The sequence below is a fragment of the Agelaius phoeniceus genome, chromosome 2, assembly GCF_051311805.1.
Source record: "Agelaius phoeniceus isolate bAgePho1 chromosome 2, bAgePho1.hap1, whole genome shotgun sequence".
Lineage (NCBI taxonomy): Eukaryota > Metazoa > Chordata > Aves > Passeriformes > Icteridae > Agelaius > Agelaius phoeniceus.
This window is the reverse complement of record NC_135266.1, coordinates 62785679-62810499: the sequence shown is the minus strand read 5'-3', so window position 1 is coordinate 62810499 and position 24821 is coordinate 62785679. Positions and strand designations below refer to the sequence as shown.

The window sequence follows — 24821 nt, the reverse complement described above, 5'->3', positions numbered from 1 at the left end:
TGTGTAGTCCTTGCTTTTAGTAGTGGATGTGCTAGTTGGTGTGTGTCATGGAGCTGAAAGGGGGACAGAGGTAAAAATAATCTGTGGCCTCACTGAGGATGTGTCTTCTGCATTATTACTGAAACCACAGATTGCAGAGAATGGAAAGAATTCTTTCCTAGGCCATTTGTGAAAATTCCCCTCTGAGACACTGCCAAAGATGGGACATTGTTCTGGCTGGACTTCCAGTATGATTTCCCCATTTGGTGCACTGCCCATCATCCTCTTCCTTTGCCCAGGTACCCATAAATTTTGCTTCTTTAAGCATTCTGCAATGCAAATATGCTGCCTTGTTTCTGCAGGAATGGCCAGATCTTGATCCTGATCAGATCTGACTGCCCTGTTCCTCTTAAGAATTTAATACAGGATGAGAAAAGTATAGCATCCTAAACCCCATTCTGTCTGGTCCCAGTATTTCCCAGTGCTTCCAGAGGAGGAGAACATCCAAAGTGCTATACTATGGAGATGTCACCCCAGCTTATTGCCCAGGAAGGGGAAGTTATGAGACCATGGCCCCTACACTACTCCTCCTCTTTTCAGGTGTGGCACCTGCTGTTGCCAGAGAAGAGGGGTGGCACTGAAAAGGCAGCTCCATCCCCTTTGTGATTGACTTGGGAGTCCTTCAGAGGTAAACCAGAGAGAGGAAACTCTGACTGCAGAGCTTCTCTCAGGTGAGATGGCCATGTTTTGTGTGAGTCTCATACACGTGTGTTTGCAAAATGAAGGGGCCATTTTTTTGTTGGATAAATGGTGTAGATCTGAAAGGACTGGGTAATCCTGCCTGAAGACAGCCCTGCTTCAGGTTCCTTGTTTCAGGGAGATGGTGTCACCCCAGACTCAGGGGCAGTCACGAGTGATGAAGTAGATGACAGATTGAACGTGGCAGCAGAACCAGGGTGAGAAGGCTTTTCCCTTGACCCCAAATGAATGCAGGTGTTTGCCACCCCCAGAGAGTAGAAGGGATTTTCAGGCATCTTCCATTCACCAGCTCTTAGCAACTCAGCTTTTTGCACAGGGGTAGGATTTTTAGAGGAGTCTGCTGAGATGGGCAGAGAGGAGGCTTGCATACATCATGCATTCCCACTAGGCAAGGCGTAAGACATCAGGGGCTCTGGGGACTGAAAGCTGCCTCTGCCTCAGGATCTGGAGAAGGGCCAGGTGATGTACGGTGTTATTTGAACCACGTTTTGTGGAAGGGGCTGCTTTTCCTCCTCCTCCTCAGCATCCCAGCTCCCTGGCACGCATCCCTCCCCGTTGGCAGCGCTCTGCCCGCGGGCTGCTTTGCGAAGCAGCATCAGCGAGCGCCATGCCGCACTCCGCAGCAGGGACAGATCACCACGAGATGGCACTCCCTGCACCCAGAGCTCCCACACCGGCTGCAGCACTGCCATCCTCTGAGGAACGGAGAAAAAACCTGGATCCTGAACCCTCGGCACAAAGCCAGCGCTCGCCAGTGCGCGAAAGGGAGTAAGTGCCGCTGGCAGGGATGCCACGGTAAATCCCTCCCAGATCTTCAGCCCTGGCTCTGGAATCTCACTTGAAAGACAAATCTGTCGTGGCCCTGAAGGTGTGGGAATAGCTGCATTCTGGTACAGGAGTAGAAGTATTTTCACTTTTCAGTGCATTTCTGTTTAATCAAGTATGCTTACTTATTTGATGGACTTGAGGTTTTGCTTTCATGAACTGGTAACAGCAGCCTGTAATAAAGGTCTCTCTCAGCAGGTGCTGAAAGGGTTAAGCCTATGACAAACATCACTAAAAATACCAACCAGGATCTGGAATTTTTTGCTGTTGCTTTCCTCAAACTTTTTCCATCCCTTTTAGAGAAAGCAGCTGTCTTTGGGATTCACTCCCAAATCAAGCTGGCTTTGTAAGCACTTCCATTATTGATTTTCATTGCACAATTAATCATAATTTTCAATGCTTCAAAAAGGCTTAGACACTCACACGAATAAAAATAAAGCATCAGCATTTAGACTAAATAGGAGAAAAACCATGAGGGCAATCAATCCACATGCCTCAGGGTACAGTCTGATCACCAGATGGACTTAGAAGGAAATGTCCCCCCACAGAGTAGTAAAGTATAATTAGGTGCATGATGAGGATTTTACACCTTCTTGTAAATCATCTACCCTAGCTAGAAATCATCTGTTCGAGCCTTAGAAAGGGGACAGCAAGCTGTTTGGCTGGCTGCTGTGCTCTTGTAGAGATAAGGTTGTCTCTATTTCCTCCAGAACTGGGACTGAACCAAAACCCCAACCTGACATCACTCATCCTTCTAAGTGCAGCTTAATTCTGTTATGAGCCTAATCACAAACTTCAGGTCTGGTGCCCACTGCTGCCTAAATGAGCAGCAGCTTTGATCTGGCTTCTGCTTGGAAAATAGAACCTTTGGAAAATAGGTCTCAGTCAGCTGGCTGCAAAAGGCACAGGAGCAGCACTGGTCCTACAGCAAGTACCAGTGACTGCTGCTTTCAGCTTGATGGAGAAATGGATCCTGGTGCCTCCAATGCTGCAAACCCATATGCTGAGTTCCTCAGAGTCAGCTCTCTGTCTTCTCCCACTTCTGGCAGCCTCCTCCACCATATGAAGAACAGACTTGCCAAGAATTTGGGAGCGTTTTCCTTCAGGCTGCTCAGCCACTCAAGCCCAGTTCTTTTCAGGCAAGCAGACAAGGCAAGCAAGCAGAGAGCAGCACCACTGAATGCCTAACTCTCATTGCCTGCTGTGTGGTGAGCCACTTTGGAGCTAAAGTTTACCCACAAACCTAAGAAGCTGTTCATTAAGCAGGGCATGAATCAGAAGAGCGCTGTGTACTGGTAAGGTGGCATCTGTGGACTTTGTACAGCTTAATGTGAGAAAACTGTGAATTAGGGCCAAGCTCACCTAATATAATATAATATAATATAATATAATATAATATAATATAATACTCTACTTTTTTTTTATAATTGTCAATCAGTGCTTGGTGGTGGTTCTCTTCTGCCACCAGGAAACATGTGTTATTCCCCTGGCAATTCCTTGGCTGCTCTGAAAGTAACACACAGCTCTTAGTTCTCAGCAAGTAAAATTACTATATTTATAAAGGACTGTTTTTCATTGCATCTTATTTACTTTTTGTGTCCTGACAACTTTTCAAAGTGCTTTATGGGAAACTTAATTTGTTCCCAGAATGCAAACTACAATTACTATTCCAGATCCATGATAAATTGTCCAAAGCTTGGCCAGAGTTCACACAGGCCATCTGCTCACTGGTGTTACTACAATATGCCTGAAATTTGTGAAAAGAACAGAAACCTACATAACCAGTCCCACCTAGACATACTGAACTCTGGGCATTTGTTAAGGATCTAAAGAAATACAGCAATGAATATCTGTAAATGCACAAAGCACAGAGAGGAGCCCCACACATCCACTCTGGAATTCTCCTAGCAGGTGCTTCACATGTGTGGTGCTGCTTTGATTCATGCAGGCAGAAAAGCAATGTGAAAATGAAAAGCAAAACACCCTGCATGTCTGAGAGCTGGTGAACAAGGCTTAGGAGCATCAGCCTTGCCATGCCTTCTCCTCAAAGCCTGTGTTTGCTTGGGTGTCAGTGAAACCATCCTATGGTTAGGTGATGTGCCTGTGAAAGGCTCAATCAGCCACAGCAGGGAAAACAGAGATCCTGAGGAGGGATGCAGGCCCTGCCCACCAGTCCTACATCCACTGCTTGCTGCTTGCTGCACCGTCAAATCACAATTGGCGTTAGGGAGATGTGGCCTCAGTGCCCCATAATGCTTCTCACACCTACCTGGGATGATGCTGTCCATGCAGTGATCAGATCTTGCATACCAGTCAAATGCCTCTAGAAAATTTCAAAATTTGTAGCAACTTCCCAAATTTGCAGTTGGAGCCAAATTCCAGAGCAGTGATGGTTGTCTCTGCAGTGTGCATTTGCTTGCACAGATTGAGGGTGGTAGGGACCACACCAGCTGAGAGGGGTGAATGAAAGAGGGCAGGACCTTTGCTCTATGGGCTTTCTCTTCACCAGCATCCTCAAACAGGCCCTGGCACCTTTCAAATGGGTCCCAGCATTCTCCAAAAGCCCAAAGGAAGGGTCCATTCTTATAATCTCTGACAGACGCCATGCAAGAAATGTAAGCAAGTGCAAGGAATGCAAAGAAGAAAGAAAATTCTGTAGATCCATCCAGAGACAGGCAGAACACATCCCTGTTCCACAGCTAATTGCATTCTGGGTTTGTGCACACATAATCTTTGTACACAGAGGGGGAGACAGGTGTGCATCCATTCACGTGCAACTTGGCCAAAGTGTGCTCTCTGTAGGTGGTACTTGGACACCTTCCTCAAGTGCTCAGTGTTCTGCTTGGAGTGCTCCTGGGACTCTCTTTGATATCCTTTGTTTACCAAAATAAAACTTGCCTTGCAAGTGCTCCTTGCTTAGACACTGGCAAACAAGTCAAGGTGTACTGGCAAAAAACCAACGTGAGCCACTTGGACAACTGTTGTTAGTGTGGTGGTTTATAACAGACCTTCAGGAAGCAGAGCTCATGAAGAAAGTGTTTAAACAGTACAGACACCTCCCCACTTACCCCAAACCCTGCATACACTATAGCAGCTTTCTCTCTGCTAACCCAGGAGAGCTGGCTAGCAAAGAGAGTAAAAGAAAATATTTAATAAATAAAATAGATTGGCACAACAGAGTCCTCAAACATGTATTTCCAGCCTCTGCTCATACCTATCAGCCATGATTGAAACATACTGCTGAGGTGTGTTTCCTTCCAGGTTAATCCATCATTTTCTAGCACAAGCAGCATCTGATTTTTATATTCGAGAATGATGTGAGGGAGAAGAACAGAAATTTAGACATAGTCCAGACTTTCCCCTCCTGGTGGTTTCATGGGCTGCAAAATTGTTTCCTGAATGAAATAACAGAGGTTGGTGACATTGGCCATGTATGCAAATGATCACAGTGTCCTACAAAGATTAATTGGTTCATGAATAAAGATGAGGAGCTGAGGTGTGCAGGGAGAAATCATTTATCAATTATATGCCTTGGAAAACTGAAAGATGATGCAGCCTTAACGGCTGAATGGGTTTGAAAGGGGGACTTGTAAATTGAGTTCTAATTCTGTTCTGCCACATTCATAATAAAGAGCTGTTACACTAATTGCATCCTTGTGTGGCTCATGAGCAACAGCACTCAGCTGCATCGCACAGTGAGCAACAGAGATCAGAGTTTAGTTAGATTTTAGTCATCTTCTGCCTCATGTGGGAAGGATGCTCACTGGTTACCTTTGGCCCCATCAGTAGTGATAATGCACCAAAAAATGGCAAGAGCCCATCAGCAATTTTCATGAGATTATTTTGCATTTGGATCTGAATTTAAAGAACCAGTATGGACAGCACAGACTCACTTGGCTTTTATGTTCTGCTTCAGTCACACACATGCATCAGCACAATTACCCGTCCCTAGAGGGACTTCCTGATTAACTGGAAACAAGAGGATTCTGGAGGATCAAAACCATAACAGACTATGCTAATCCCAAACAAGGAAAAAGATCTGAGGGATGTGGTTGCTGATAACAGCTGACCTCTGCTCCTCCTGCCCCTTGTGAGTGCTTGTTAACGGGTTTACTGTTACAAACAGACAGCACCAGCCTAGCATGGGCTTTAGCACACACTGAAATACAGACTCAGATCTGAGGATCTTGATGAGACTTGTTATTTAAAATGTTGCTGCTGGATACTGTGCAAGCCCCAGGATCAAAGAAGACAGTCACACTTAGATCACAGTTGAGTATAAGGGAAATCTCATGACACTTGGGTTGCTGAAAACTATAGGAAAAGCAAAGCGACCCCCGACGAAGGGAAGAAATGATGCATCTGACTCCATTGATATCAGAAGGCTAATTAATTACTTTATTATACTATATTATTTTATACTTTATTACACCATATTACACTGAATCTGCACAAGCACTCAACTCCACTCAACTGCACAGAATCTCGTGACTGTCAGCAAACCATCCCGACACACACACGCAGACTCAATTGGTCAGTGAATCAAAACACTCACACCAGAATCCAATTACCAATTCCCTTCAGGTAAACAATCTTCCACAATGCATTCCACCTGTGCACAACAAGAGGAGCAGCAATTGAGATAAGAATTGTTTTTTCTTTCTCTGAGGTTCCTCGCTGTGATTCCCAGAAAATATCCTTGGGAAGTTGTGCCTTGCTTTTCTCTGTGAAGAGAAATGCGGCCACAGAAAACCAAGGGTGACACTTGGGAGAGTCACTGGAGATTAGTCAGTGGCACTGCTGCAACTGCTTGAGACCATCTTGCTGCAGCAGTTCAAGAAGTTTCTCCTTTTACTTGTTTTATCTGACATCATTCCAGGGGCTGGCTCTCTTTCACCAAAAAGAGCAGCCTTTTGCAGGAGCCCAGGCACAGCATCCCAGTGTGTGCTGAGGGGTCTTGAGCAATGATAGATATCCTGACTTAGCAGGGATAGGCGTGTTGGTCTCTGCTGCTGCCACAGTTTTGGGCACTGACATCTTAAAGCACCACACAAAGATGTGCCAGAGCCTGGTCTGGCTGAGGTACAGCACCAGCCTCTGTCCAGGGGACACTGGTGTTACTACATGAACGTGCAGAGGGAGAGGAGAGACAGCATCCAGTCAAAAGAGTGAAGACATCTCTTTAGAACTGCCTTTAAAGTGTGTTTATATTTTTAAAAGCAATATAATAATGGCATCAGGAGGCTATATATATTAACAGTCCTAATTCCCAGATGCATATTTTTCAACAAAGAAATCAAGAGAATACTTTGTTAATTATCTGCTCTGAAAACCAAGACCTGCTCATCCCTCTTTAAATGAAAGCCTGTGCATCTCCCAAAGGGACCCTAAAAGTTAACACAAACCAACACAACTGAAATTGTCCCCCATTAGTACAAGGCCTCTGGTCATATTTGCTATGGCAACACTTGCAAGTATCAGGTCAGCACAGCCCATGGACTACCCAGTGGAGAAGGAATAATTAATTCAAGTGCAGCAAAATCTTTGACAGAATTTTTGACCAAGCAGCTCTTCACCATGGAATGCTGAATTAGCAGAAGTGAAAAGGGCTGCTGGAAATGATCAGTTTTGATGAATTTCCCAATCAGAGAAAAATAGATTTGTTCAAGAAAGGAGGATTTCAAATCTCCCCAAATTCAACAAAAACCTCACCTTGCAACAGTTTCTAAATTGAGTCTTATTTCCTCCAGGTATTAAAACAGTCTGTGGAAATGCAAGTTAATTTTCAATAAAATAATTAAAATGCCTTAGAAAAAATCAAGCAGCAGTCAAAATTCTCAAAATTAAATGTTTTTATTAATTCAATTGTTTTTACAGTTGCCCTTCACAATGTTTTTTAAGACTGCATTTTTTCTTCCCAGATAATCTGAGAAATACTTCCCAGGTTCTCAGAAGTCCTTGAAGGTTATTAAAAAAATTACTGCTGCAGGTAGAGTTTCCTCAAACACCCTTTTTTTTCTTTTTCTTGTATGAAATATTTCCTTTGCATTCCAGAAACCAAAAAGCAAGTAGGAAATCAGTAGCTTTCAAACACCATGTGAACAGTCTCTTCCAATAAACGGGAGAATTTCCTGGAAAAGCCACCAACACTACAAAAAAGTCTTACAACTACTGTTTGTCTAAAACTCTCTTCTTGGGTAGACAATAGAAGGTGTTCCCTTTTCCCACTTTAATAACAGCCTAAGACATGTAGAGATATGATCCTTTCCTTTCTTCAGTAAGAGCTACCCAACTCCATCAGCTTTTCAATCTCTTCTGTTAAACCTAGCTCAGCAGATCAAATTTTTCGTCATATCTGTACATGAAACAATTCCACATGAAAGTGTGTCTGGATGAGCAAGTTTTCTCTCCTGTATTTTATTTTTATTTGACAGCTTCCTTTTGCCTGTGTGAGGAAAGAGCATCTGAACCACTGGTTTAAAAATCAACCCTTCTGGTGGAGTGCTGCCCTTGCTGGGAATGGCCTCTGTACCTTACCAGAACTTCCTGTTTGTTTGAACAACATCTAGAAAAGATAAGAACTAAAAAGTCTAGGTAAGGCATCAGTGATTTCACTTCCCATGAGCCTTTCTTTGCCTTTCCTTTTGGTGTCTGGTTTGTGCTCAATTCCAGTTTGGGGATTTTCAGTGTTGGTGTATTTTCACATATATTTCAGCATACCCATTGGGGTATGATTCACCTCTGTTGACTTCAGTCACCTAAAACTCAGTTGTCTGGCTTCTTAGCACAGGGCTGCCCTTCTGAAACAATCAAAACAAACAAACAAAAAAACCAACAAAACCAAAACCAAACTCAGGGCTGTGTTTGACTTCCAAAGGCCTGGGGCTGCCTGCTTAGGTGGAGAATTGGCTCTGATCCAGACCACTTCAGAGCGGTTCTAGAGGATGTTCATGGATGCAATCTAGTCTGAATTACCTAACCTTAGCTCCAGGGCTTGTTCCCAGCCATTTTTTTACCTAGGGTATAACTATAACCCTAAGCTACACCTAGAGCATCAAATAATTTTGTTCCCCAATTCACATCTAGGTCTTGGCTCCCTGGTGTCCCCATTATGTACATATTGATGCACTCCTCAGTCCTCTTCTGGAATGAATTCCCTCTGGAAGAGGACTTAAACCAGGATAATTAGCTGTGTCTTAGTCATTTTTTCTTCAAGCATGGAACAGAGATGAAGATCCCTATCTATTGTGGACATACCAAATTCACTCAGCTTTTCAGCATGTCCTGTATGGAGACCTGTGGATAGAGATATGAGGAGCAAAATCTTGGGGGCATGCAAAAATTAATAATAATGAGATGAAGAGTCACTTGTACTTTTTCTTGAAAAGTAACCTTTATGACATCCATAAGGAAAATACACGGATGTCAAAGCACCAAAAAAACATATGTTGCTCCTTGTTTTCTCTGCTAGCAAATGCCAGAAAAAGAAGGTTTCCTGTTCAGAATTTTTCTGTTTGGACTTAACCTCATTCCCACTGCTTTGAACCAGATTCATGCTTGGCTGTGATGCTTTATAAGAGAGATGGATGCACAGCACGCTGCTGGACCTCCACAAATACTAGAGGATTACAAAAGCTTTGTGCTTGCTGTTCTTTCTTATGTCTGTGGTTTGTAGCTGCAATAGAATAAAAGGCTGAGATGACAAAGTGATTTGTCAATATGAAAATGTTCAAAATGTATTTTATCCTCTCGTACGTGGATGACATCAATATGAGCAGCACCTCCCCAGAGAGCTCTGTCATATTGACTTAGCCACCAGGAGCTTGGGGTTGAAGTGAGAAGCAATATTAAATTTTAACTACTCTTTAAATAACATTTTTAAAATCAATAATGTGAGTCCTGAACCCTTGTCTTTTCTATTGCATTTGGTTTTGTTGTGAATGCCATGAAGATGAAGCTTTACCTGTTCTTTTTTACCTTTTTTATCTTGGTTCCAGAGAAGCATGCCTTCGCTATTCCAAGGTAAAGATCTACTGATGCTACTGGGTGTTCTAGTGTGTGGTGGGTGGACAGGGAAAGTATTGATGCAAAATAATTCTGAGTTGCATGAGAAAACATTTGTCAAACGCTGACATATATTTATTGCCCTTGTAATTGGATGCGGGGTTCAATTTAACATAAAGATGGTGGGGGAAATGAAATTATTTTAAGTCTTCTTTGCATCCATAAATCCTGTGTTTTTAATCATATTAAGACTACTCTTTTTGGTCTAAGTGCAAATCTATTCTGTTCATTCAGTACTTTTGAATGCCAATAAAGGGCATTTGGAAACTTAATGGGAAAAATAATTTGCTTCATTTGCCTTAAAACAAGATCTTAAATGAATTACTTCTTGAGGTAGAAAGAGAAACCATTTCAGAAAGTGCTAACAATCTGTTTTCTTTCCAAAGCAGCTTTTATGATGGTTTTTCCAGGCATAAATCATTTTTGAATAACCATTTGGTATTTGTACAATGTTTCAGAAGCAGCTTTATTGTTACCTATTGATAAACTTCAGAAATGCCCTGAAACCAAATGCTTTCTTAAAAGATGAGAACATATGTCAGAGATGAAGACAGGCAAAGTGCTTTTATTTTCTGCATGTACTACTGGTTTAAAAACCTGAAATATTTTAATAAGTAGAACTAAAAGGATAAGGTCCTCATGTGGTGATTTTAAGCAAAGCTGAACAACCTAGAATTAAATACAACCTGCTCCCAGAACTAAAATATCTACACAAATAAAATGTGAATTATTTCTCATATCCCTTCTGTGATTTTGCACCACTCTGCAGACCTGTGAGAGGTGAACACCATTGAGGTTATGCCTCAAAAAGAGGATCTTTCCTCTCCCTTTGTGTTCCAATCATATTTAGTTGTGGATTGCTATGGAGGTGGGAGAGTTAAAGTAGGGGAAAACAAATGTGGGTTTAGGTGAATTCAATGGAACAATATTGCTCTTGAGGATTTATTTATTTAATGCTTAAATAGAACACTGAATATCTGACTCTTAAAGAAGAATATGGTGTTTCCCACTGGAAAGCAGAAGCCTAATCCCCCCAGCCCCAGTTATGAAAATGGCTAAAAGAATGAGATTCATTTGACCAGATGGAATTTTTACACGGCTTTGTGTAGGAACAAGTGCCCTTCACCTTTCTGTACAGGTAGTGGGGAAAAATATGTGTGTTTAGAAGGCAATTCATTTCAGGTTAGCACACACCTTCTACATACACATATTTTAAATTAGCTCACATCTAAATTAGCTCAGGTTAACCCAACCCCTAAAGCACCTGTTTCTTTGTTAAGATAGTGCCCAGCTCAGATGAAGATATCAAACCCATCTAAGACTAACTGAAATGTAACTTACTCACAGGGTAAGATCTGAGTAAGGTAGTGTGGGGATGGCAGCTGGACTTCTACCAAGAGGTAAAAGGGAAGGAAAAAGAATGAGAAACAGGGACAGAGCCCAGTGGGTGTCTGGCAGAACACTGGAAGAAGGAATGAGAAGGCTCTTTTCAAGGACAAACTGAAAGCAATCAGGGAAGAGGGCATGACAACAGAAAGAAAAGAAGTCCAGGGGCAGAAGTACAGGGGCAGCAGGTAGGGCAAGGAAACTGGGGGTAGAGGGCTGATTCTGAGCTTGGTATAAGGGTAATAATTAAAGCTTTTGTCTGGGTTTTCTACAAAGAGTGGGAAAGAAGACTGATGAAGGAGGGTACAATGCCCAATCAAAGCAGGGGAACTGAGAAAGGCAACAATTAGAGTTTTGGCAGCTAATACTTGCCACACTGAAGTGCAGGAGCAGAATTTTGATCAGCTTATTCAGTGTATTCAGGTGTTATCACAAGAGCTAGGGAGGAACTGTAACACCTGTTCAGTACTTACCACACTTGGATGAAATATTTGTGCAACAAACGGTGGGGTACAAGTACACATCAGCTTCCCCACTATGGTGCTCTCATGCTGTGGAAATCACGCAATGAAACCAGATGCAGCAGGCCTTTTCTTGGCTCCTGTGTGAAAAGACTCCCTCAGCTATGAGAAGACATTCATTTTTAAAGTAGCCTCAACCACACACTTCAGAGTGCACTAAAGAAATGGGCAAACTGCCCACCTTGCCTATCCCTGATTGTTTTTTGATGTTCTGTCAAATGATGGTGGAGGCAAAAATAAGGTTGGCATGTTGTTGGTTCTGCATGAGAAACAACAGTAATTGCTTGGAGCCTGGCTAAAAGTAAAGATGAATCATCTGGTTGCCAGATGCTGTCAGGTTTCTGCCTGAAATCAGTCACAGCAACAAGCTGTGACAATCATGTTATGCTGCTTGAAAACCTTAGTTTTGAGAGCCTTGCCTGTTTTCTTTTCAGGACAGTCTTTGCAGACAGGGCTGGCAGGGACTTTGATCGTGCCTGGTTTATACAGTGCCACCAGTTCCACGTGATTAGATGGCTGAGAGCCACCCCAGCCCAGGAAATGGAAAGAGGGGTCTAACATTCCCCTGAATCTCCTTCTTCTACATGCACAAATTATTTTAATTACCTATCCAATGCAATTTTTTACTACATGACTTGCAGCACACTGATGATCAGGACTCAATGCAGTGTGCTGGTTTTTTTTCTTTCCAGAAAGTGAATTTCACTTCTGTCACCAACAGTGGCATCAGGCATGGAGTAGCTGGGAAGCACCATGTCATGGACAGCATGTCCAGACCATGGTTTTCAAATAGAAAGGGAATACAAGTTACTGGGCAAAGATGGGGAGGACAGTGGTGCAGACCATCTGAAATAATACCAGCAGGGGGACACAAATGAGGAGACCAGAAAAACTTGACTAAAGTAGGAATGCACATCTACAAAACATCATGTTTGGCTTTTGCCAAACCTGGGAGGGCTTTTGGCAGACTGGGAGGGCTGATGTCTCTGTGGAATGGTGGCTGAGAAACTCAGGGGACCATAGGAGAGCCATCTTCCTGTTCTCAGCTAGTTTTCAACTGCTGCTGCTGCACTGTGGGTTAGCTGGGGCTGGTGGCTGTGGTGCTGGTGCCAGCTCCCAGCAGCAATCTCAGGGTTCAGCAGTAAATAATGGCTACCAAAGCCCTGCACCATCTTTTTCATGGATTTTGATGACTGGTAGATGCAGAGGCTGGAACCACATTCAGCATCTTCACTACTGAAGTGTCTTTGGGTTCATGACACCCAAGCCAGGGAAGATGAGGGAGGCCAAGCCTGCTTCTTCCCTTTTGCATGAACTGGAGCAGTTCCAAGGACCTGTGCTTTACCTAAATACCCTTGTTTTTCAGGGATGAAGTTTTGTGGGCTCTCCCACAAACTGATGAACAAGTTGAAGCTCTTCAGGATTTACTGAACACCACTGAGGTAAACAGATTATTCTGTCTCTCTGAACTCTAGGCCAAATTTTCCCCCCAAATGCCCTAATACGCCTTCTCCCTCTCAAGAAATATCTAGCCCACTTCCATTTATTTGTTCTAATACATCAGCTCAGGAAATGCTTGGTTTTAATTTCTCACTTCCTTCTGATTTACATGTGTTTACATAATGTTTCAGTAATTAATTATATCAGAGCTCATATTTCTGCAATTGATTTTGTGTATTAAGGCACTGAAAAACTAGGAAAACACCAACACACAGTAAGTAGAAATACATTTGCTAGGGAACCTCAGCACTTTTGACCATGTGATCATGACCTATGTATGGCTTGCACACCTTTAAAGATCAGGACTGGATTTTTGTGGTATTTTTTTAAAGGTAGCATCTGGAAGATAAAAATATCTTAAATAATACTTTTGTATTATTATTATTACTTCCATCTTTCATTAGATAAAGGAGTATTTAATTAAAGTGAGACATCTCTTTTCTCACCCAATCACACCCTCCCAGTTTGAAGTCAACACTGCAACAAAAGTGTAACCATTTCTTCAATCAACATAATTTACAGGATGATTGAGAATGGGTTTCATATGACTAAGAGCTTTTAAATGTGTCTACACCCAGTCTTTCTCTGTCTCTCTTGGCTCCTATTCATTTTATGCCCACTCCAAAATCCTTCTGCTGTCCCTACTAGCATCTTCTAATCCTTCCCTTAAGTTCTCAGTAACGTTTTGATAACCTTGCTCTTTTCTACCTTCACAAGTCAAGTCACATATACATCTCTTTTTCTGTACCAATATAAACCTCTGCTCCTCCATCTTTTATTTACTGCTGTGAATCTTCACTTTCTTGTACAAGGAGCCCCAAGAAGTCAGGAAGAAGAACTGCAGCACATTCAATGCGAGAGGGCTTGTGGTGTTTTCTTCCAAGTCATTTATGGGAATATGCCAACCAAATATTTTTCATGGGTTATAAACCAGACAATTTGTTTCTATTACTATAAATTGAGGAAGCTATAAGAAAAGAACAGAAAGGGAAAGGGGAAGGGTAGACACACACAGTAACTCCCAGCCAATTTTAATGGTTACCATTTATTGTTCAAACAATATTCCTTGTGCAACTGAACCATAAAGGAAAAAAATAAACCCTATTGTCTGGTGGCTTCATGCTGTATGCCCTAAAAATTCATCCAAGAATTATGCTGACTTTTTTCACACTCTAAATTTATGCCTAATTTACTGCTAACTGTCACCCCCAGATCTTTCTGTATTATTGGTTCTGAAGTTTCAGTCTTTTATTGAATATGCTGGCTTCTGATTTTATTATTGTTATTTAACTGCACAAAGAACAATCTCATTTTCTTACTTTTCTCCAATTTCTAATCTCTGTATTGCTTCTTCAACTTGACTTATATTCAAACCCCTTCTGGCACTTATTTCCTCGCTGATTAAAGAATCAGAGAATACAATAACTACAAAGACTGGTCTGATCTTCATTAATTCTCCAAATACCCTCAGGGAAAATAACTCTCAGCAGACTTGAAAACATGTAATATAATAACCAGCTAAATATATCTATTATACTAGAAATACTATCTTAGAAAAGGTTATGTTCTTGCCTTTGTTCTTGATTTATGAATTTTTGTGCAGAAGTCATTATAAACCTTTCTTAAATACACACATTTCACTTCCAGAAGTAGCAGAATGCTACACATCACAAGGAACATTAAACTGCTTGTTACACGGAGTCTCTTAAATTGAAAACATATGCTTTGATTGTTTTCAAAATGCTTATTAAATGTTAGCAAGAATATTTTTTCTTTCCTCAGTTAAAAAAAAATAAAATGTTTTTGGAAACTTTGTAGGTCATTCTCTGGCAACCTGTTGTGGTTGAAAACATCCAGAAGGACAGAGAAGTCCATTTCTATGTCAGGGCATCCAGCATAAATAGCATAAAAGCTCAGTTAAGGCAACTGACCATCCAACACAAGTATGTATTTTTTATTTGTTGTCATGAATGATTCTGTAAAGTTGTTTGTCATTTATTTAACAGGAAGTTGTGCTCTTCCTTTGTTATTCAGAGTCTTGATTGGAGATGTTCAAGGAATTATTGAAAAGCAGACTGTCAATGACACAATCAATGCTCGTGGATCTTCCTCATACTATGAAAACTACCATTCAATGAAAGAAGTAAGCTGTTTTTGTTGTGAACATCTGTAGATGCAAAGGATGAAATTTGTCTCATGGTTGAGAATGGATATAAAGGGAAAGAAATCATCAGCAGTTAATAATTACCACTGCATTGCACAACAATTAAGAGTTCTATTTATTGTAATGCCTTCATAGAGATAGAAAGAAGCATCAGACAAAATCTCTCATACGTGTATTGAACGGTAATTCAAAGGCAGTAAACAGAGAAGCAAAATGAAGTCACAAAACAAACATGTAAATATTTAAAACATAAAATCAATAACAATTTAAACAAATAGAACTAAACAGGAATTTCAGGGCTACATTTGGACTGTGTTGTGACTGCATCTTACCGTTGGTTTTAACAAAAATTAGAGTCAGGCATGTGGTAGGTGGGTTGAATTATTAGTTTTTCTCTTCCATGAGATAAAAATTTTGGGAAGTAGAATGAATTTAAATCTAGACTACTTTCAGGGAGGAAGGAAAACAGTAAAAAGCAGATCCACTTACTAACTTCACCCTTGCAGATATATCATTGGATGGAGGCAGTAGTGAAAGTCCATTCTGATCTCCTCCAGAAAATATATATTGGATCATCCTATGAAAAGCGACCGCTTTATGTTCTGAAGGTACACCTGTGACTTACTGCAAAAACTTTCCAAGTACTACTGTAAGCAAATGATGGGGTTTGGCCAGGACATTTCCTTAAATCTATACCTACATTCTTATTTTTTGTGATTTTTAGAGGTTCTAAGCTGTTCTAGCAAGATGCGTTCTGTTGCAAACCCACTTGACCAGATTAGGTTCCTTTCTGGGTCACAAGGAAGTTACCACATCTAGGCCATCATGCAAAGGCATGAAATACTGGATACCCTCCTCTGTTGATGTTGAAGCCAATCTAGTTTGTTGCCCTGCACAGCTGGTGGCAGACTCCCCTGACCTCTGCTCTTGCTGTGGTCTTGGTGCCTGTGTTGGGACTCTGCAAGCAGCCTGAATGGCTCTGACTGTATGTAAATGTAACCTGGCCCAGGATCAGTCTGAGCTCTCCCTCTTCCATCTTGGTTACATTTTCACTTCCACATTAATGTGGTACCCTTTCCTCTCTCTTTTGTCAGATTTCTAAAAGCAAGGAAAAATCAAAAAATGCCATATGGATTGACTGTGGTATCCATGCTAGAGAATGGATTTCTCCTGCTTTTTGCCTGTGGTTCATAGGTCATGTGAGTACATCTGATTGCTGTTTTCAAAGGAAAGCAAAAAATCTTGATGCCATTTACCTTTGTCCAATTGCATTCTAGGATCCATAAAGCCTTAATCCATTTACTCCAACACATGATATTTATGTTTAAGCTGCAAGCATAGCAGAGTGTGTGTGTGTGTGTGTGTACATGCCAGTAGATAAGGGTATGTGTGTGTGAGAGAAACACAAAGTCACTGGGAGTAAATGCAAAGGAGCTCAAATGTATTATCAAGCATGAAAGAAACCTCAAAGTATGTGCAGCAAATTCAGCAGAGACATTTATTGTTATGAGTGGTCAGGGTTGGAGAGGGCATGCCAGGAAAAGCACATGTTTGGTAATCTGCTAGGGCCATGTCTGTGCTGCCCTGTGGATTGCAGGAGTGCTCTTGGCTCCGAGTCACGCAGCACATGGTGACTTGTGTCCATATTACTGCAGCTGGCACTGCCTGGAGCAGTCAGAGACACACAGGGTGAGCTCAAGCTGTCCTACAACCCTTGGCTCTTCTCTACATGCCTTCCTAGAGCAATAGGTACCCCACACTTGCCTGCTCCAGACATGGCACAGTTCCACACCAGCAATCCACTGACTGTGATGCATCACCTACTCCTGTGTCTGCTGCTACTGCTCCTCCTGACTCCATGTTTTTCATTTGTGCTCCTGCTTTTTTTCTGGATCTGCAGAGAATAAGGCCACATAAGCCACCTTCTTCTGAAGGTATTACCCCTGGTAGTGACACCCTCATGTGAGACTTCCAGAAGATGACCAACAACAATCCAGCTGTAGTACCAGTTAATGGACACTAGAAAATCACTGCTGGGTTGAGCCTGTAGATTAAACACTGATGGGATGGGCTTAGATCAACCAGACTTGATGTGTGGCCACAGACAAATAGCCACATCTATCTTTAGTATCTTTATTATCTACACTGCTCAGGAGAGGGAACAAAGGTGCACCAAAAGAAACAACATCCACAGTTTACAACTGGATTTTAAAATACATTGCCTTGGTCTTTTTGAACTTAAGGCATGTCTACTCGACTCCTTATGCTGAGCTGCTGACCTAGTCCCTGGCATGGACCAGGAAAAGGCTCCTGAGGCCTTTCTGGCCCAGACAAGGTTGCCCATTTTGCTCAGTTAATGTTCTGAAATATTATTTATTATTACTTTTTCACAAAAGCAAAGTTCACAGTAAAAATAAACTAGATGGCACTGAGACTTCACAGCCATCAGTACTGTGGTCAGAGGAACAACATAGACGAGTCCTTGAAACGTGAATTATGATTTGGCCATGATGGAACTAAATAATGTGAATGATGAAGATAACAATAATAACAATAAAAATATAATAAATTTATTTATTTTTGTTATCAATCACAACTATAAAATCTCAATGCCTAAAATATTTGAAAGGATATTGCAGGAGTTAGGGACAGATACAGCTGAATGTACCTTGTGACCCACTGATAATCCCAGCTTGCAAGGTTCCACTGGATATAAATGCATTTGCCCTTTTCATGCTGCTCCAAATAATTACCAGCTGTGCTGTCATTTTGCCAGTGACATGTCCCTGCAGCATTTTTCAGAGGTAACAAGCTGAACATTTAGGTTCTCCATTCCTTTGATCTAATTTATGTGGTTTAAATTCAAATTTTGTTTCTGTATCTCTTCATGAAGCAATGTTTTAAAATTTGACATTAATACACATCTGCACACAGGCACTAAAATCATCAGCTCTCCCTAGCAAATCCTAGGCATTCTTTATAATGGATCCACTTTTTATAATTTAATTTTGTCGTTAAGATTGTAGAAAGATTGACATTTCTCATTTAGTCAAAGGAAGCCCATTGCCTGAGGATAACTAGGAAGGATTAAAAATGAAAAAAGGTGATCTAAGTAAGGCATGAAGAAAAAACAAGGATGATGAAGGACTTAGTCTATTCTAATAGTAACAAACCCACTCATCTAGATTAAAATTTATTTCTTTGTCATGGACCAACAACCAGGTTCAGTATCACTAAAGCCTTCAAAATAAGCTGTGAGGCAAAATTAGCAATGTAGATCATACTGACTCTTGTCACATAGTTGCATTAAACTCACAATGCAACCAGAATAAATAATGTTATGTACAGCAGCCATTTGAAGTATTACTTGTTATTTTGGATCTTGCTGTATTTTGGGCAGGAGAGAGGGTTTCTATTACTTACACAGGCAGCAAAAGCTCAAACCTTGCTATTAATAGGCTTCATTTCTGTCTCATGACCACCCACTAACACTAAAGAACTGCAGTGTCTCTGACTGACTATCAATTTTTCCCCGTGGCAATTCTGAGCAGAGAGCTACTTTGCTATTTAACCATTTCCATGATGTGATGAGCCTTATCAGACTCAGGTAGACTGCTCTGATAATTGCACAATTATTTTACACATGCCACCAGGTACCTTTGCAGGAAGGTAAGAAAAATAACAATTACAAATGCTTTTAGTATATTTCCCCTGTGCTTTATAGGCAATCCATGTGCGTGAGAGAGATCGGACCATGACAACACTTCTGGAGCACTTCGATTTCTACGTCATGCCTGTGATAAATGTGGATGGCTATGAGTACACGTGGAGCCACCCCTCTGTATGTAGATCTTTTTTGAAAGGTTGCTCAAGGTACTGATTTGCTTCTTATGGGGATTATCATTGTGCATGGCTAGGGCATAGTTATCATCCTGAAACTGCACACCCCAAACTCTTATTCTGTGCTTGGAATTTCTGCATCTTTCCCCACAGAAAGTTTTATTTGTGCTCCTAAACTCACATACCTGCCCAAATGGTATGTCTTCTGCCCTCCTTCCACAGTCCAAATTCCATTGAAATCAGCATGTGATTGCTTCTGATCCTACCCAACATTTCCTTTTATCACCCAGCCTTGCTGGCAAGCAGACTGGTTTTAGAATTTTCCTTGGTCTTCACTAGCATAGGACTGTAGAGGCACATGTGGGAAGTCACATTTAACTAATCAGTGAGGTGGTGCATTGACTCTTCCAGCATTTTTCCCTGAACATGGCTTGTACCTCTCCTTCCATAGAATCGGCTGTGGAGGAAAAGCCGTTCCTCGCATGGTAACAGCAAGTGCATTGGTACTGACATGAACAGGAATTTTGATGCACACTGGTGTGGTAGGACATCATTTTCTTCCTATTGTACCCCTGCCTCACTTTTGGCCATTAAAATTTTTGATTTTGGAAACATTTTCATGTATTGTTCCGTGAAGTTAAGACAAAGAAAAATACAGCTAAATATCTGTTATGAACCGGTGACAACTTTCCCAGCTTTAGATAATTCTTTCTGGGACTCAGGAGTTTTAATCCCTGGAATTATCTCTTCCCAGCATAACAAAGCCCCTTGCATTGCACCATAACACACCTTGGGGAGGCTGTTGGTGGGTAGAAAGAAAAAGAGAAGAGGTGACCCTTGTCATGTCATCCAAGGCCTGTTGCACTATCCAGCTGCTCCACTGTGGTGTACAACTGATCAGCTCAGTCATCCTTCCATAATGCCTAGCTGACCAAGATTTTTTGGCCCTTTTGATTCTTATGAAGACTATATCATGTTTAATTACTGCAGGCACTTTAGTACTTGACAAGTTTTTTTTTAGTCAGCCGAATAGCTTCCTTAAAATGTTACCCTATAGATCAGATCTGACTTCACTCAGGGCTGACACTAAAGTCCTACAATGGATTTCAGTCATTGTAGCCCATTGCTAAACCATCCATGGCTGTTATATCAAGAAATACACACATTTTTTTCCCCTAAAGATCCTGAGTGCTTCCAGAAAGTTATTTGGTCTTATTGTGAAGACAGAAGTCATGAATCCTATTTGTCTTCTTGATAATTTGTTTCAGCGTCAATTTTTCTTAAAAATTTTCATTTTGATTTGTTTCTTCAGCTTCCCATTGGGAGTTTGCTTTCCCACAAGATTAAATAATCATGTAGAATTCCCTTTTTCCTGTAGTAATTCTAGATTTTAAGATGTGATCTCACAATCATGTGATCATTTTAAATGAAGCATATTCATCCTCTCCTCTAAGACTTCTTATCCAGTTGTTGAATACTTTATTTTTACATCTTCTCCTTGATTGTTTTTAAGAGCACAATAGGTGAGAAATCCTGGAAGGCTTGCAGAGATTTCTACAAGCATGAGAGTTCTTTCCATAGCATGGTGGAATCCACAATTTCTTGTGTTTTAGCACCTTACTCTGCTCTTTCTTTTCATACTCTTCCATTTTTCATGAACAGAAATGCAGAAGTGAAGAAGTAAAGCAATAAAACTGTGCACTTTTATTTTTTGGTTAAAGGTCCAGGAGCATCTCACTTTGAATGCCAGGAGACATACTGTGGACCCTACCCAGAGTCTGAGCCTGAAGTGAAAGCAGTGGCTCGCTTTGTCAGAGACCACAAGGACACCATTAAAGCCTACATCACCATGCACTCCTACTCCCAGCTGGTGTTGTTTCCATATTCTTACACTACGAACAAAAGCAAGGACCATGAGGAGCTGGTAAGTCCTCCCACCTCCTGAAGTTTCACACTTATTCCAGAACTATTCACCCAGCTTGGTCAGTCTTGTAATGAAGGAGTCACCGTGTTGGGAGGATCAAGAATTAGGAAATGGCATTTTTCTTGATGTTCTTACACATTTAAAAAGTCTGGGCTGGTCTAGTAGTGTGCAAGTCAGCAAGCTGCTTCTGAAAGCTACAGAAAATGAAAATATTTATTCTAGATTGATTATACATCAACAACACCTAAGATCTTGAAGATGCTGCTAGAAGAGAACAACAGAGTCCTGTTGTTCTGGACATCTTGAAAAGATATATATGTGCAAATTCTTCATTATGTTTTATGGTTTATATAAACTCAAATTAATTGGGTGTGTGACCCTTGAAAACACCCTTTACATACCTAAGCAATGAGGTATTCTGGTGGACACTTGCTACTTTTATTAAGGCTTTTGTTTAAGGAATACTTATACAAAAATTGTGTTCGTGGTAGGATGGAAAATATATCCTGCATATGTAGAATTTTACTTTCTTGAGCCACCAAATGACACAGCACAAACTCTCATTGAAAACAGTGGAGTTCAAAACAGAACAGTTACTCTTTTCCTGTAAAGCAGAGAGAGGTGCATTGATTCTGGGCATTTCAGTATTCTTCATGGCTTAACAGTAGGGTTCTCACAATTAAAATATTTTCCTGCCATATTTGTCAATATTACTTAAATAAAGAGTGACTTAAGTACTGTGTCAGAAAAGAAAAAATATGAGATGAATGAGAACAAATGGTTTGACAACAGTTTACTGCCAGAAGTGGGGATAAGGTCCCATCTATACTTTTTATCTGTCTACAGCAGAAATACAATCTGTAGCATGGGCATATGCTGAAAACTTTTACCACATGCAGTGGGTTTTCTGGAACCTTTTATATGATTATTTAAGTAGTGTGAAATCCTGAGCACACTGTAAGTAAATTCTAACTGTGTACATTTTATCTATTGTCACAAAGCCTTCAAGGTAATAATGTTTTGTTTAATTTCAGGAAAGTCTGGCACAGAAAGCAGCTAAAGCTATAAAGAGGACAACTTGGAAAACTTACAGACCTGGTGCTGGTGCACAAACAATCTGTAAGTATGACTTTATGGCAATGAAAGGCATGACAATATATCCTTGCTAGGATCAGAAGACAGCTTTTGAACAGAAAAAAGTTCTCCTTTCAGGCAATTTTTCTATTTTCCTTTCCTCACATAGATTTAGCTCCTGGAGGATCTGACGACTGGGCTTATGATCTTGGCATTAAATATTCTTTTACCTTTGAGCTTCGTGACACAGGAACTTACGGATTTTTGCTTCCTCCTCGAGAAATCAAGCCAACTTGCTTAGAGGCCCTTTCTGCTGTCAAAGAGATAGCTCAACATGTTCTACAAAATTTGTGATGTTGAATATAATTTATTCCAGCACGACTGCACTTAGTTACTCACAAAAATGCAATAAAAAAAAAAAAGCTTATCCTTTATTATTATTATTATTAGAATTCTTCATACATAGGCAAAACCCCAGGATGACTGCACCCCTTGTATTTTAGAACACATCAGTTTTTTTCAGCCATATTTATATACCTGTCTCTATAATAGTAGCTCACTGCACCACAACTATAATAGAGTAGTGTAAGGGGGAAAAAGCACACATGTCCCACTAGATGATGGGAATTCCAGGTAAAAGGGTCTCTGACTCCCTCCACAGAGGAGATTGCCTTATTTAGGTAATTTGTGTTATTACAGGATTTGGTTACAAGAGAACAGCCCCACTTGCCGTGTCCCCTGTGTGACAGGAAGGGTGGCCACAGCAAGGCGAGGACACACGAGTGGCCAAACCAGCGAGTGGCAGCACCCAGAGGCTGCTCCACTACAGCCAGCCCAGTCCATTCATCCTGCAGCCAAGCACTGGCCTGAAGACTCTGTAAGGAGGATTTAAACCAAAACTGGGCAGGTTTAGGTTAAGAAAGAAGGTTTTTTTACAATAAGGGTGGCATGGCACTAGCACAGGCTGTCCAGAGAGGTGGTGGATGCCCCATCCCTGGAAATATTTATGGACAGGTTGGATGGGGCTCTGAGAAGCCTGTTCTAGTTGAAGATCAAGGAAACACAGATTCATTGAGGTTGGAAAAGACCTCTGAGACCATTATGTCCAAACTACAATCCAACACCACCCTGTCAATACACATGAGTGTATTGCAGTACACTCATGTACATACAATACAACACAATACATGTACAGTATTTCCTTAAACACTTCCTGCTACAGTGATTCCATCACCTCCCTAAGCATCCATTCCAACGTTTAATCATCCTTTCTGTGAAGAATTTTATTCGTAATGTGCCACTTGAACCTCTATTGGTGCAGCTTAACACCAGGTGTTCTCGTCCTGTTACTTGTGGCCAGGGACAAGACCTGGCTAAATCTCCTTTAAGGCGGTTGTAGGGAACGATCAGGTCACCCCCGAGCTCCCTCAGCCCCTCCTCCCGCTCACTCTGCCCAAGCGCCCCCGCCCGCCCCATTGCCCCTCCCCGGGGGCGGAGCCGGGCGCCTGCCCCGCCCTCCCCAAGATGGCGGCGCTGCCGCTTCCGCCCTTCCCGCCACCGCCCTCCCAGCTGCGACGTCACCGCCGTCGTCACCGCCGTCATCATCGGCGGCGGCGCGGGCGGCGCGAAGGCCGCCGGGAAGGGCGCGCGGAGGCGGTGGCGGCGGCGGCGCTCCCCCGACGGCTGTCCCGGCGCGCGGGGCGGGAGCGGCGGGTCCGCGGGGGCGCGCGCCGCTCCGCGCGCTCCTCCCCCTCCTGCCCGCGCCGCTCCGCGCTCAGGCCCGGGAGGACGGACCCCCCCCTCGCCCCCTCCCACCCTCTCCGCCCCGGGCGGCGGCGGAGGAGGCGGCGGGGAGCGGCGCGGCAGCGCAAGGAGCAGGTGAGTGCGGCGGGGCGGCCGCGGGCGCGGAGGGTGGGGCGGAGAGGCGGGGCGGCCCCCCCGCGTTCCCTTCCCCCCGCCCGGCCCCGGCCCGAGCCTGGGCCTCGGCCCGTGGCCGCCGGGCCTCGGCTGCGGAGCCAGCGGCGGGGAAGGGCCGCGCTCTCGCCCGGCTTGGTGCGGGGCCGGGGGCGCACGGGGGGCTCCCCGAGGAGGGGCGGGGTGAACGCCCGGAGGCGCCATCCCGCCGTGTGCTCGGGGTGCCCTTCCGTCAGTCGGTGGTCGTGCTGGAGTCTGCTTCCCGTGTAGTGCCTGATCGTGGGGGGTTATGGTTGGATTTTGGTTTTGTTTGGGTTTTTTCCTTCCACTTCAGTAGTGCTCTTCTCCCACTTTCTGGTAGTAAAATAGTTTCTGCTCTATGTGCTCAAGAGGGGCTGCTAATTTCGCTTGTATGAATTCACGCACCACCATTCCTTCAGGTAGCGCCTACAGCTGACTCGCATCCCTTCCAGAACTCGTAGCCGGGCACGTTGGATTAGTGTGTTGTGGGTGGTCTACTCAGGGCCTCGCCTTTGGCTTCTCGATGGGGTCTCACTCCACCATTGATTTCTTGTCAGCCTTCTGCGAGAGTGCTTGAAGGTCAGGTGTTTGGCTCTCAGTGAGTTAGCAGCCAGCGCTTTGAGGGATCTTGGGCTGGTGCTGGAACACTCACGGTTCCTCTGTGCACATGGGAGTGGACAGACTCAGCCAATGCACCTGAAAACTGAAGCAGTGTGGCTTTATGTGGCTGTGCCCGAGGTAATACACCCTGCTTCTCGGCATGAGTGCAGAGAGTGACGGCACGGCAATGTGCTGGTCCAGCTCACAGATGGGAGGTGATGTCAGTTCACTAAGGCAGTGAACTTGGACC

The 24821-nt window shown here is 42.7% G+C and overlaps 2 protein-coding genes across 5 annotated transcripts in view; both read left to right on the top strand.

The window, feature by feature from the left end:
- The first annotated feature begins 1345 nt into the window (after positions 1-1345).
- CPB2 (carboxypeptidase B2) lies at positions 1346-22390 on the top strand. Its single transcript, XM_077174668.1, has 11 exons — positions 1346-1506; positions 12901-12976; positions 14853-14977; positions 15069-15177; positions 15705-15806; positions 16293-16397; positions 18923-19039; positions 19490-19580; positions 20760-20962; positions 21997-22081; positions 22206-22390. Exons 1-11 carry the CDS (start codon positions 1346-1348, stop codon positions 22388-22390), a joined length of 1359 nt encoding a protein of 452 aa, XP_077030783.1.
- A 1244-nt stretch (positions 22391-23634) lies between these two features.
- Positions 23635-24821, top strand: part of ZC3H13 (zinc finger CCCH-type containing 13) — a 45337-nt gene continuing 44150 nt past the window's right edge. For 2 of the 4 annotated variants that reach the window (XM_054651049.2, XM_054651043.2), the window contains exon 1: positions 23775-23914. The gene's annotated coding sequence lies outside the window, so the exon portion shown is untranslated. Of the gene's footprint in view, positions 23915-24821 lie in introns of all 4 variants that reach the window. The other 2 variants (XM_054651044.2, XM_077173686.1) reach the window with 2 other exon arrangements.

Excerpts from the sequence above, each read along its gene's own strand:
- CPB2 (XM_077174668.1), top strand. The coding sequence starts at position 1,346 with ATGCCGCACTCCGCAGCAGGGACAGATCACCACGAGATGGCACTCCCT. Across the intron at positions 16,398-18,922 it reads GCCTGTGGTTCATAGGTCAT|GCAATCCATGTGCGTGAGAG; the intron begins GTGAGTACATCT and ends TGTGCTTTATAG. Across the intron at positions 20,963-21,996 it reads GCAAGGACCATGAGGAGCTG|GAAAGTCTGGCACAGAAAGC; the intron begins GTAAGTCCTCCC and ends GTTTAATTTCAG.